Raw genomic sequence first — 14,383 nt, 5'->3', positions numbered from 1 at the left:
TACTGAAATTGGGTCTTCTCTCACTGCTTTCTTTTATTAACCTCATCTACCATTACCCAACTCCCACCCTGCTCTCCCCACTCCCCAATACCCACAAATACACATACTTGTGCATAACCTCTGCTAATACCGAAAGATTTAAGTTAGGCCTATCTCCTCTGGAATTCTCCTCAAATTCCCTCTGTCCTCTAATATTAGTTGTTCCTTCTTTTTTTTTTTTTAATGTTTGTTTATTTATCTTGAGAGAGAGAGAGCTCCCATTAGCAGGGGGAGGAGCAGAGAGAATTCCAGGGAGGGTCTGTGCTGTGAGCACAGAGCCCAGAGCTTGGTGCAGGGCTCCATCTCACTAACCAAGAGATCATGACCTGAGCTGAAATCCAGAGATGGATGCTTAACTGACTGAACCACTCAGGCACACCTGTCCTCTAATCTTAGTTATAAATTTACTTAGCCTACTTTACTTTTCTGTGTCATTAGTACTCATACTCTTGCATTATCTTTTTCTTGTGTTGGAGTTTCTTAATAGTAGGCTATCAGTTGTATTTACTTAATTTTATATCTCCGTTCAGAGTTTTGTGGCTGGCATAGTAGGTGTTCAGTAAATGCCTTATGCATGAATGAATAAATATTCTGTGATGATTTCATTTGACCAACTAGTCTTTGGGAATGCATATTGCAGTTAAGATGCTTTAATTTGATCCACTGTTTCAAAATGCTGTTTAAATAAAGCTGATTATACCTTACATTTTAAGTGTACTATATACTGTGATCTGACCTAGAGTCTAGGAAACCATGCTTAAAATCTAAACGTAGTTTGATTTTAAAGCAAGAGTAGGTGTTGTGTGGGGTGCTTGGGTGGCTCAGTCGGTTAAGCATCCGACTTCAGCTTGGGCTCTGTGTCGACAGCTCAGAGCCTGGAGTTGCGTCACATTCTGTGTCTCCCTTTCTCTCCGTACCTCCCCCACTCACATTCTGTCTCTCTCAAAAATAAATTACCATTAAAAAAAGTAGGTGTGTAAATAAAGGTAGGATAAACAAATGCTTGGGGGATATCCTGGAATATACAGGTAGAAGAGTGGAAAAACTACTTGGTTTAATCTGTTTCTAATAATTTTTTCCCCGTCATAGGAGAGAAGCAGTTGCAGTTTTAAATGCAACAATATTGTTTTTATCTTTGTCTCATCTTCAGTTATTTCTATTCCTTTTTGAGGAGAGAGATCTCCTTATTTATATCTTTCTCGCTTAGTTATTTTTATTTTATTCATCTAGTTGCCTGTTGTGTGAGCTCTTTTGCTGGCAGCATAGGTAGCCAGACACCAATGTTCTATGCAAAGAAGCCTGAACAAAGGAAAATGACAGGAAATTAACAGTTCTTAGATTTTATATAGTTTTTTTCTTAAAACTAAAAACTTTTCTTAAAGTCACATGAATCAGATAATAATGATATTCCATATATAGTAGACTCTCTAGCTTAGGTCTACTTTTTGATTCTTTTGAAACTTCATATAAGGAGTCATTCTGGTACTAAACTGGTTTATAGTCACCTTTTTCTGCCCTTTTAGTGTGACCTGTACTATTTGGGACTTTTTTAGAAATAAGTTTATTTTTGGATGAAAAATGATGCGTTAGATTTGCTAGTTTTCTAACATTGCCATAGTAGCTCTCCTGGCCATTTTTAGAAAATAAACAATTCTTAGGAATTGAAATTAGGCAAGACTTGTAGTTTTTCTTTTTTGCTTTTATGTAGTTGCCCTTGTATAGATAGGGAAAGCAGATGAACAACTGTTAGTTAATTCATTCTTAATCACAAAGAATTAATTTAAATTAGCTGGAGATTTTTACATGGAATATAAATCTTCAATGTTCTCTTAAATCTAGGTAACTTTTCCCTTTCAAGAGAAAAGTTTGGATGTAAGATGTGAGGTTAAGAAGGAGTCCATGATCCTTAGATTTGCGACATAAAATTTAGTAGATAGAGGTGTCATTTAATGAAATTAGAAAAGTGGGAAAGAGTGTAGAAAGAGGACAAGTCATGATTTTGGTTTTGGGTATGTAAGTTTGAAATTATTTTTAGATATCCAGGTGGAGTTGTCAAATACATAGGGGGAGATGTGAATCTGGAAGTCAGAGTAAATGAAGTCTAGATGAGATCACCTAAGGAGAGAGTGTAGAGAAAGAGAAGAAGCCCAAGATGTGGTACCTTGGGTTTTCCAACATTTAGTGGCGAGGGGCAGATTTAACAAAAGAGACTGAGACATCCAGAGAGTTAGTAAGAAAACCAGGAAAGCAGTTGGCTATGGGAGCTAAGAAAGAGACGAGACTTTTAGGATAAAGGGAGATGGTTAGTTGTTTCAAATGCTGCAAGGTCAAGGATAAATAGGATGGAAAATTGGCTACTGGATTTAGCCAAGATGAAAGTCACTATCTGTTTTGACAAAAGCTATTTCAGTGAAATGGTGGGGATGAAAACCTGACTAGTGTGGATTCAGATTCTGGTTGGGTAAATGGAGATAGCATTCTAGATTCTAGATTATTCGTCCAAAGAGATTTACTGGAAAGTTAGAGTAGAGCAATTGCATCATAGATGCATTAGAATGTGCTTTATTAGAGCCGCTGTTGATAGGAATGGTCCTATACAAAGGGTAGAGTAGCAGGGGCAGGATCCTTGAGATAGAGAACTATGGGAAGGGAGATAGGTGAAAGGCTTAGCTCTGAAAAGGAGCAGAAATGCATTTTTAGTTTTAGTGGGAGGGCAACGATATGGGATAGATACTGATGGAGATGACTTCAAAGATGAGGTAGTTCTCATCTGATTGTACCGAATGGATTACTCCACTGAGAGAAAACTGTACAGTCATACCTCGTTTTATTGCACGTTGGTTTACTGTGCTTTGCATATACTGCTTTTTTTTTTTTTTTAACAATTTAAAGATTTTTGACAACCCTGCATTGAGTAAGTCTATTGGCCCCATTGTTCCAATATTATTTGCTCACTCTCTGTCCATGTCACATTTTCTTAATTCTCACGGTATTTCAGATTTTTTTGTTTTTACTGTATTTCGTGTTTTTTTTTTTTACCGTATTTGTTATAATGATCTCTGATTAGTTATCTTTTTCTTTTAACATTTATTTTTGAGAGAGAGTGAGAGAGAGAGACAGAGCGTGAGTGGGGGACGGTCAGAGAGAGAGGGAGACACAGAATCAGAAGCAGTCTCCAGGCTCTGAGCAAATGGTCAGCACAGAGCCTGATGTGGGGCTCAAACCTACAAACCGCCAGATCATGACCTGAGCTGAAGTCAGCTGCTTAACCGACTGAGCCACCCAGGCGTCCCTCTGATTAGTTACCCTTGATGTTACTACTGTTAATTGTTTTGGGGTGCCATGAACTGCATCCACGTAAGACTGTGGGCTTAAATGGTTAATGTGTGTATTCTGACTGCTCCACCAACCAGCCATTTCCCCATCTTTCTTTCTCTATACGTGGGCCTTTCTATTCCCTGAGACACAACAAGATTGAAATAGTCTAGTTAATAACTCTATAATGGCCTGTAAGTGTTCAAGTGAAAAGAAGAGTCAGACGTCGCTCGCATTAAATCAAAAGCTAGAAGTAATTTAAGCTTAATGAGGAAGGTATGTCAAAAGCCAAGATAGGCCAAAAGATAGCTCTCATGCATTAAGCAACCAAGTTGCAAATGCAAAGAAAAAGTTCTTTAGGGAAATCAAAAGTGCTACTGCAGTGAACACATAAATGACAAGAAAGTGAAACAGCCTATTGCTGATATGGAGAAAGTTTTGGTGGTCTAGATAAAAGATCAAATCAGCTGTAACAATCTCATAAGCCAAAACCTATTCCAGAGTAAAGCCCTAACTCTCTTCAGTTTTGTGAAGGCTGAGAGAGTTGAGAAAGTTGCAAAAAAAAAAAAAAAGGTTTGAAGCTACAAGAAGTTGACTCCTGAGGTTTAAGGAAAGAGGCCATCTCCCTAACATCAACTGCAAGGTAAGCGCTGATGTAGAAGCTATAGCAAGTTATCCAGCAGATCTAAGATAGTAAAGATAGTGGCTTTCCTAAACAACAGATTTTCAGTGTAGATAAAACATCCTTCTATAGGAAGAAGATGCCATCTAGCACTTTTATAGCTAGGAAGGAGAAGTCAGTGCCTGTCTTCAAAGCTTTAGAGGATTCTCTTGGTACTGGCTAATGCAATTAATGACACTAAGTCAAACCAGTGTTTATTTACCATTCTAAAAATTCTAGAGCCCTTAAGCATTATGCTAAATCTACTCTGCCTGTGCTCTATAAATGGAACAAGAAAGCCTTGATGACAGATATCTGTTTACAACATGGTTTACTGAATATTTTAAGCCTACCATTGAAGCCTACTGCTCAAGAAAGAAGACTCCTTTCGAAATATTACTGCTCATTGACAATACACCTGGTCACCCAAGAGCTCTGATAGGGATAGACAGATTCATGTTGTTTTCATGCCTGCTAATACAGTATCCATTCTGTCCCATGGCTCAAGGAATAATTTTGACACTCAGATCTTATTTAAAAAATATATATTGTAAGACTGTAGCTGCCATGAATTGTGATTCCTCTGACAGATCTGGGCAAAGTACATGGAAAACCTGGAAAGGATTCACTATTCTAGATGCTGTGAAGAAAATTTATTTGTGGTCTATATACTAACAGTAATGGAAGTTTGAAACAAGTTGATTGCAACTGTCATGAATGACTTCAAGGGGTTCAAGAATTCATTGGAGGAAGTCATTGCAGATGTGGTGGAAATAGCAAGAGAACTGGAATTAGAAGTGGAGCCTGAAGATGTGACTGCATTACTGAAATCTCATGATCAAACTTGAACAGAAGAGGAGTTGCTTCTTATGGATGAACAATGAATGGTTTCTTGAGATGGAATCTCCTCCTGGTAAAGATGTTGTAAAGATTGTTGAAATGACAACAGAGGATTTAGAATATTATATAAACTTAGTTGACAAAGCAGCGGCAGGGTTTGAGAGGATTAACCGCAGTTTTGAAAGAAGTTCTGTGAGTAAAATGCTGTCAGACAGCATTGTATGCTACAGAAAAATCATTCATGAAGGAAAGAGTCAACCAGTGAGACAAACTTTATTGTCTTATTTTAAGAAATCATCACAGCTACCCAACCCTTCAGCAGCTACCACCCTGATCAGTCAGCATGCATCCATATTATGGCCCGACTCTCCACCAGCAAAAAGATTATGGCTCCCTGAGAGTTCTGATGATAATTAGCATTTTTTACCAATGAAGTATTTTTAAATTAAGGTATGTACATTTTTAAAAGACATAATGTTCTTGCAGTATAGTTTAAACATTTATATGCATCAGGAAACCAAAATAATTCACTTGTCTATTTTTGTTGCAGTCTTCACTTTATTGAAATATTCTTTTTTTGTGGTGGTCTGAAACTAAACCTGCAGTATCTCTGAGGTGTGCTTGTGGTTCATTTCAAGGCTTATTATCTTAACTCTGTGACCTTAGATAAGTAACCCAGTTTGTTTTTCTGGGTGCTAGTTTTCTTAATCTATTCAAAGAAAGGAGTAATTCCCCAGGTTTCCTTCCAGTGCTAAGTTGGTATGTAATCTCATTTTGCTAGAATATTTATTTTTATTTGCTTATCCCTTTTTTTTTTTTTTTTACTGAAGTACAAGTGACATACTGTGTCATACAATATAGCAACTCTGTAGGTTATGCTATGCTTACTACAAGAGAAGTTACTCTTGGTCACCATACAATGCCGTGACAATACCATTGACTAGATTTTGTATGCTGTACCTTTCAATCCCATGACTTACTCATTCCATAACTGGAATCCTGTACCTCCCATTCCCCTTTACCCATTTTGCCCATCCCAGACTTACTACCCCAGCTCCAGTAACCACCGGTTTATGGGTCTCTTTTTGCTTTTTTTTTTTTTAATGTTTTATTTATTTTTGATACAGAGAGAGACAGAGCATGAGAGGGGGAGGGGCAGAGAGAGAAGGAGACACAGAACCGAAAGCAGGCTCCAGGCTCTGAGCCGGCTGTCAGCACAGAGCCCGACGCGGGGCTCGGACCCACAAGCGTGAGATCTGACCTGAGCCGAAGTTGGAGGCCCAACCGACTGAGCCACCCAGGCGCCCCTCTTTTTGCTTTTTAAAAAATTGTTCATTTGTTTTGTTTTTCAGATTCCACATATAAGTGAAATCATATGGTATTTGTCTTTCTTTAATTGATTTATTTCACTTAGCATAGCATCTATGTTGTCAGAAATGGCAAGATCTCATTCTTTTTTATGGCTGGGTAATACTTCATTTTATATATAACACAACTTCTTTATCCATTTGTCTATGGATGGACACGGGTTGTTTCCATATCTTGGCTATTGTAAATAATGCTGCAATTAATGTAAGGGTGCATATATGTTTTTAAATGAGTGTTTTTGTTTTCTTTTGGTGAATACCCAGTCGTGGAATATCTGGATTATATGGTATTTCTATTTTTAATTTTTGAAGACTCCCCATACTGTTTTCCTCAGTGGCTGCACTAGTTTACATTTCCGCCAATAGTGCATGAGGGTTCTCTTTCTCCACATCTTCTCCAGCACTTGTAATTTTTTCTTTTTTGATACTAGCCATTCTGACTGGTGTGAGGTTGATACCTTATTGTGGTTTTAATTTGCATTTCCCTGATGAGTAGTGATATTGAGCAACTTTTCTTGTGTCCATTGGCTATCTGTATGTCTTCACTGGAAAAATCTCTATTCATGTTCTCTGCCTGTTTTTTAGTTGTTCACTTTTGGGTGTTGAGTTGTATAAGTTCTTTATATATTTTGGATATTAGCCTCTTAACAGGTGTACGAGGTTGCCTTTTGGTTTCCTCTGCTGTGCAAAGAAGTTTTTATCTTGATGGAGTCCAGTAGTTTACTTCTGCTTTTGTTTCCCTTTCCTGAGGAGAAATATTTAAAAATGTTGCTATGGTCTGTATCAGAGAGATTACTGCCTATGTTTTCTTCTAGGAGTTTTATGGTTTCAGGTCTCACATTTAGGTCTTTATTATGAATTTATTTTTGTGTACAGTTTAAGAAAGTGGTCTAGTTTCATTCTTTTGCACGTATCTGGTCAGTTTTCTCAGCATCATTTTTTTGAAGAGGCTGTCTTTCCCATTGTATATTCTTAACTTCTTTGTCAGATGAATTTACCATACAAGCATGGGTTTATTTCTGGGCTCTCTATATTGTTCCATTGATTTGTGTCTATTTTTGTGCCGGTACCGTCAGCTTTTGTGATACCTCCAGCTTTTTCCTTACTTCTCAAAATTGCTTTGGCTGTTTGAGGTCTTTGTAGTTCTTTACAAATTTTAGAATTATTTGCTCTAGTTTTGTAAAAAAAAACAACAACAACAACAACTATATACTGTTGGGTATTTTGATAGGGATTGCATTGAATCTGTACATTGCTATGAGTAGTATAGACATTTTAACAATATTAATTCTTCCAGCCTATGAGCATGGTATATTTTTCCATTTGCTTTTGTCATCTTCAACTTCTTTCATTAGTGTTTTATAGTTTTTTTTAAAAAAGTTTATTTATTTTGAGAGAGAGAGTGAGAGAGAGAGAGACTGGGATTCACAGTGTATCATCTCAGTAAAGCAAGAACAGAATAAAATTATGTCAAAATATTTGAGAGGTAACTATAGCAAAGAATCATATAGAAAAATTACTTGAAAAATCAGAACAAGAAAGAGTTATTGGAAATTAAAGTGTTTATACAAATTAAAAACAAAAACCAAAACAACTCTGGATAATTAAAAAGTTGAGTAAATATATTTGAAAATAGAAAAACAGAGAGAAGATCTGTTATTTAGGCAGTAGAGGTTTCAAAAAGAGTAAACAGGAAAGTCAATTATCAGAAAAGTAACATAAGAACATTTCTAGTGCCTTAAGATGTTAGTTTCAATATTAAAAGGAAGAGGGAGATAAAGGGGCAACACAGTCAATGGAAAAAAAAAAACCCCACACCTAGGCACGATGTGGAATTGCAGTATAAAAGGAGGAAAAATCCTAGAAACTCCTAAGGAGGGGGGAGAAAAAGGTAATCTATAAAGGAATGAGAATCAGATGAGCATAACTAGAATGTATACTCCATAATGGCAGAGATTATTGTTGTTGTTGTTTTCATTATGGTTACATGGTGAGAGCTCAAAAGAAATACATGTTGAATAAAGAATGACTATACTGTATAGCAAGAACCTCTTGAGGGTTTACAAGACAGTGGAGCAGTGTCTTTAAAGTTCTGAGAGAAATGACTTAAATTAGAATGCAGAACCTATGAAACATATCAAATTGGCAAAATAAAGACATCCTTAGGCATATAAGGACTCAGAACATTTACCTCTTAACCTATCTATATATCCTTTCTGTCGAAGTTATTTGAGGATATAGAGCAGTAAAATGATGATCAAAACTAATAAAAGATGTTGACATGAGCTACTAGAAATGGTGGGTTAACTCAGAAGTACTATAGAAGTGATTCCAGAATAATAGTGGTATAACAGAGCTACAAAGTAATTGTTTAAATTAGAATAGGAAATAATTGATCCCCAAGGAAAATGTCTTTAAGAGGAAGAATGGAATGGATTCAGCCTGCAGATAGAATGAGTAGGAAGCTGGGCAAATATTAGTGATACAGGAAGGTGGTTTTTTCCTTTCAGTAGGAAAAAAGGACAACTAGGAATTCTAAGGAAAAAAAAACCTTGCCTAACCCAACAAGTCATTGCATGTTGCAGACATTTAAAATGAGTCACATTTAAATCACAAGTTAAATCCTCATCTTTTATAGTCTCAAGTTGTTAATTCAAGAAATAGCATGAACATGAAAGTATAAGCCACTAAAATAGTTACCCCAGGGAGAGGGACTTGAATAATGGGTCAGTGGATATTCCCTTTTTTAAAAATTATATGCATATATTTGAGGTGGGATGGGGGAGAGTGAGTGTTGGTGCAAAGGAGGTGAGTGACAGGTAATGTTTTGTGGGTTCTACCTTTTGCAATGAGAAGTTAGGTGGCACCTCTGATTAAGATGGGACAGTTCAGAGAGAGTTACTCCTGCTCTATGCATATAAGCACATAATCCCCATCTAAACCATATAATCAGCTTTTAATTATATTATTGGAATTACAAAAGTCTTTGACAAGGAATATCAATCAGAACTTACTGAATATCTTGTATGTTTAAATTGTAAATAGTTGATTTTTACTGAGTGCTTGTTGTGTCATAGTTATTGAGTTATCCCATTTAACTGTCATAACAATTTTCTAAGGAAGTTACTATTATTATTCTCTTTAAAGATGAGATCATTGAGATTCAGTAAGCCAAGCACCAGTATATGCAGCTTTAAAAACTTAATTAAAATTCAACAAAATTACAAAATTCTTCAGTCACATTTACCACATTTTAGGGTGCTCAATAGCCATATATGGCTAGCTACCATGCTGGACAACACAGATTATAGAGCATTTCCATTCTTGCTGGAAGTTTTATTGGATAGCCTTGCCTTATAGAACCCTTCCCCCCCCCCATTGTTTATCTTTTTCCTTTTTAAAAATATAAAGCATTATGTATGCAAATTTGTAATGACTCTTTGATAAAGAAAGGCTGTACGTGATTGGTTCATATTCCTGTGCTTAATATATGTGGAGGTCACTCCAGGCTGCAGAAAATACACAGAGGTAGTCTTCATTCCCTTAGTAGCTTCATAGCACTGTACTTCCTGGTGTAGGTGTATGTAGCCAGTTCCTTATTGATGTTCCCTTGATTGTTTTAGTTCTCTGCCACTGGAATACTGCTGCGGTGAACAGTAGTAGTGCCGCCTTGTGCATATGGTTTTTTTCATCTAGTGCTAGAAGCACTATACGTGTAATAGTAATTTCATCAATGGGATATTTTTAAATATTAAAAAAGTAATCTAATTTTAGTAGAAAATATATAAAGAGAAACAATCATCTAAAATTTGTGTTGCTCAGACACTATTTTGGTATGTATGTATCCCTTATTTTTAACTTTTTATTTCAGTTCCTCAGGGAAGAATACTCCATACTTTCAGGGTTTTTTTTTTTTTTTCAGTGAATATGTGTAGTTGAAATCATATTGTATTCACTAGTTTGAATTTTTTCTTTACCATAGTAGTATAAACATTTTCTCTGGTAACACAAACTTTTTGTGTTTCTAATGACAGCATGATATTATACTGTATTGATTTTTACAGTATTCTTAGTTATCCTGCAATTGTTGGACATTTAGTTTGCTTCATTTTTAAAAAATTGTACTGCATAAACACTTGTGCATAACTTTCCCCCTATTTCTAGGATTATTTTCTTGTTACATAGGAATAGGTCAAAGATTAAAAACCTAATCAAAGTTTTAATACATCTTGACAACTTTTTTCTCCAGAAATCCTGTGGATCTTTTTGTTTAGTGTTTATTTATTTTGAGAGAGAGAGAGAGGGAAAGAGCGAGAGCAAGCGAACATGAGTTGGGGAGAGGCAGAGACAGAGAGAGAGAATCCTAAGCTGGCTCCATACTATCAGTTCAGAGCCCAGTGTGGGACTTGATTCCATGAACCATGAGATCATGGCCGGAGCTGAATTCAAGTTCAAGAATTGGATGCTCAACTGACTGAGCCACCCAGGTGCCCCCCTGTGGACCTTTTCTTGATAGGCATTGCAGCAGCATTGAGTGTTTCTTTGAAAAATCTTTGACAGTTAAGTTTAAAAATGGTAGCTGAAGTTAAATATATTTAAAAAACCAATTATTTAAGTAATCGCTACATACCAGCGTGGGGCTCAAACTCATGATCACTGAGGGCCACCCAGGCATGCCCCCCCCCATTTTCTTTGAGTGCATTGCCCACTATGGGTCTTTTTTTCTTTTATTAAGAATTTATTTATTTATTTATTTTTAATGTTTTATTTATTTTTGATACAGAGAGACACAGAGCATGAGAGGGGGAGGGGCAGAGAGAGAAGGAGACACAGAACCAGAAGCAGGCTCCAGGCTCTGAGCCGGCTGTCAGCACAGAGCCTGACGCGGGGCTCGAACCCACAAATGTGAGATCTGACCTGAGCCGAAGTCGGAGGCTTAACCGACTGAGCCACCCAGGCACCCCCCCACTATGGGTCTTAACATGTATTTGCCCATTTAATTTTTGACCTCATATTTTTCTTGTGGGGGTGGTATGAGTTATTTATTTATATGTTAAGGATGGTAACTATTTTTCTGTCATATTGAACCTGTTTTTTTATCAGGTGTTTTAATTTGGTTAATTTTTTACATTAGTTGTTCATTTTTATGTAGTTATTTTTGTTTGTTTCTAGTAGTAGGCTTACCTTTACCACTCCCTGTGTCCCCAGAAAAGAAAAAAATGGTGATTTGGTCATTAATCATCTGTCAAAAATCAGCTTTTGTGTTTATTATAAATCTTAAGATTCAGGGGAGTCAAATTCAGTTATCATTTATTCAGAAACAGTTATATATTAGGTACTTTATATGTTCTCTGTCCAAGCTACAACATTCTGCCTTTTCTCCAAAGACTATAAATAACAATGTGAAAATATAAATTGAATGATAGCCTCTTTTAAAAATGAGAAGCAGTACATTATTTGCTTTAAGTATCTTTTTTTGTAACAAACGTAAAACTTAATGAGTTTCCTTTCCCCTTCCTTAATTGTAGGAACAAATATGTATTGCAGAAATGAATATTATCTCCAGGATCTGAAGACTCTAAACGTTGCTCTTCAGACTTGTGATGGATATTTCTGGAGAAAGGAATCTGTGAAATTATGTGAATAGAGAACATTTTTCAAAAACCATGGGGGAAAGAGGAAGAAGTCCAGATAATGATCAAGAAAGTAAGGCAGACAAACATTATTACTCTAACTGTTCATCTGATTTTGAAACTACCCCACAGTCTTCTGGCCGGTCATCGCTGGTCAAGTCCTCTTCACCTAAGAGTATAAAGGGAAAAAATCCTAAAAGACAGATTTCGGATAGCCAAGTACATCACCAAGGTAAGCATTCTAAAAGAGTTCAAAGAAAACTCATTTTGAGTGTTTAGGGAAAGTTGTATGAATGAAACTCTTCTATAACTATATTGATATGTGTGTGGAAATGGGCTCATTTATACATATATATATATATAGTTTTATATATAGTTGTTGCTTATGGTGCTGTATATTATCCTTTGTTATAATCAAAATTGTACTATATACAGAAGAAAGAATCATAAATAAGCTTTCTCTTTTTGTTCGTCCTAAATAAATGTTTGTCTTGCTGTTTTTGAGGTACTATACAGGCAAAAAAAATCATAAAGTACTTGTATCTTTTTAAGTCTCCACTTTTAAAAAGCAGCAAAAGACATTGCTATAGAGTTCTTAAGGGGCATTTTTATAGATGGAGTAAAATTACTTCTTCTAGGTTACACAGTGCTTACTACAAAAGTTCAAATTAAATCTAGCAAGGGAATTTGGGACTTGGGACCACCATTTTGTTTTCTAGTAAATTGTGTTATGCATACAAGATTAATCACTAGAAATCATTTGTCTTATTAAAATGTTACTAGTCTGGAACTACGTATCAATACATATTTGACAAGGCAGTATTCTAGAAATCTCTTTATCTTAATAAATTTCTGGTCAAAAAACCTGTGATGTACTTAGTAACAAAATATGTAAGGACTACTTTAGAAAAATATACTACAGAATAATTAGCTAAGGCTTTCTTTAGTCAGTGTTTTATTTATTTATTTATTTTTTATTAATAGTTTATTACCAAGTTTAGATCACAAGGCAGGTAGGGGTAAAATTAGGAACCAAAAAGGAAAACAGGGACCAAGCCATGAAACACCTTGAATCCTATAATAATATATTGACTGTCTGTTTCTGTGAACAAGTAGCTGTCAAATAGATTTAAGCAGGGGTGTAATTAAATTTGACTTGATAAATTTTTACTTTGAAAAGTAACATTTGCTTTTTAAAAAATCTGCAAAGAATATATGTTATTTTTGAAAGTAACCCTTTCATGGACCCCTGATCTAACTTCCCAGGGATGGCCATACTTATAACAGTTGAATGCTTTTTCTTTCTCTTCCTTTCTTTCCTTTTCATTTTTTTCTTTCTTTTCTTTCTTTCTCCAGTACAGTGCTACAAGGTTTTTGGTCTTTCCCTCCAAACCTGTCATTGTGAGCCTCTTGTTTGATTTTGTGGCTGAAAGCATGATCTGATATTAAACTTTTGCTCTCTAATTAAGAACAAACAGACTTTAGGGTTGAATCTTAGAAAATGCCCATTTGCTTCTAAGAAATAGTTTACATACTTGGGGAATTACTTGTAGGAATACTTTAATTTTTTACTATGTTCTGAAAAGCAGTTTAGGAGGCCACCTAATTAAAGAGTCAGAAAATTTTAAACCTTACCTTATTTAAGAAGATAATTGAGAAAAAGCCATGAGAAACAGTTCCAGCATCACCCAGAAAAATCTCAGTTATTATCTTCAGTCTGACTTGTACTATTATCTGCTTTGTATTGCCTTCTGAATTAAAATCTGCGGTAATTCATCTACCTTAGATCGCTCAATAAGACCACATCAGTTACATTTAACACTTTAATGTTTCCTTAAACACTGAGTTGGTGTTAAATAGAATATGCTGTTTAAGTTGCAACTGCCAGTGTATAGTAAACTAAGGAAAGAACAAATGTAATTAAAACAGCATCTTGAATACTTCGATTTTTGGATTTGGATGTTTGTAGCATATTCTTCCTTTCTCTTTTTAATTATCAGCATATTTAATTACTGTTAAAAATGAAACTGTTCTATCAAAAGTTATATGCAAATTGATAAAATTTGATGATAGTTTGGGTTATACATGTTTGTATATTACATGTTACATATTTTTGTACTTCATATGGTATCAGTAATATAAATATCTTGAGTTTTTGTAGATCCATAATTCATCTTTACTACATTTTTTTTTACTGCATATTTTTTAAAGGAGTCATTTTTATCACCTGAAGGAAGAAAAAAGCAATATTTTTTCACCCTCTTTTTCATAGTGACTTTGCAAGGGGTAGATGAAGAGTGATATACATGACAGTCATCTTTTCTCTTCTCACTTGAATTAGCATTGTATTTCATCTTGATAGTTTTCAAAACGAAAATAAATAAATGGCACTTAGGAAATATTTTTGAATTTAGGTTAAGTGTCCTTTTTATAATCAGTTTTTTAGTTGTATGAATAGAATATGCTATAAATAAATGTTCCAATTTTTAGGATGTGAAAAAGCTGATTTTGGAAGCCCTTTCTGTCTA

The 14,383-nt window shown here is 35.3% G+C and overlaps 1 protein-coding gene across 1 annotated transcript in view; it reads left to right on the top strand.

Moving 5' to 3' along the window:
* The first annotated feature begins 11,769 nt into the window (after nucleotides 1-11,769).
* LCA5 (lebercilin LCA5) overlaps nucleotides 11,770-14,383 on the top strand; it is a 43,886-nt gene continuing 41,272 nt past the window's right edge. Inside the window, exon 1 of the mRNA XM_029945177.1 lies at nucleotides 11,770-12,087. Within this exon, the coding sequence (XP_029801037.1) occupies nucleotides 11,889-12,087 (199 nt within the window). The 5' untranslated portion in view covers nucleotides 11,770-11,888. The remainder of the gene's footprint in view (nucleotides 12,088-14,383) is intronic.

This window comes from Suricata suricatta, chromosome 7 (genome assembly GCF_006229205.1).
Source record: "Suricata suricatta isolate VVHF042 chromosome 7, meerkat_22Aug2017_6uvM2_HiC, whole genome shotgun sequence".
Lineage (NCBI taxonomy): Eukaryota > Metazoa > Chordata > Mammalia > Carnivora > Herpestidae > Suricata > Suricata suricatta.
The sequence above is the reverse complement of the archived record's forward strand: the minus strand, read 5'-3'. Positions and strand labels throughout refer to the sequence as shown.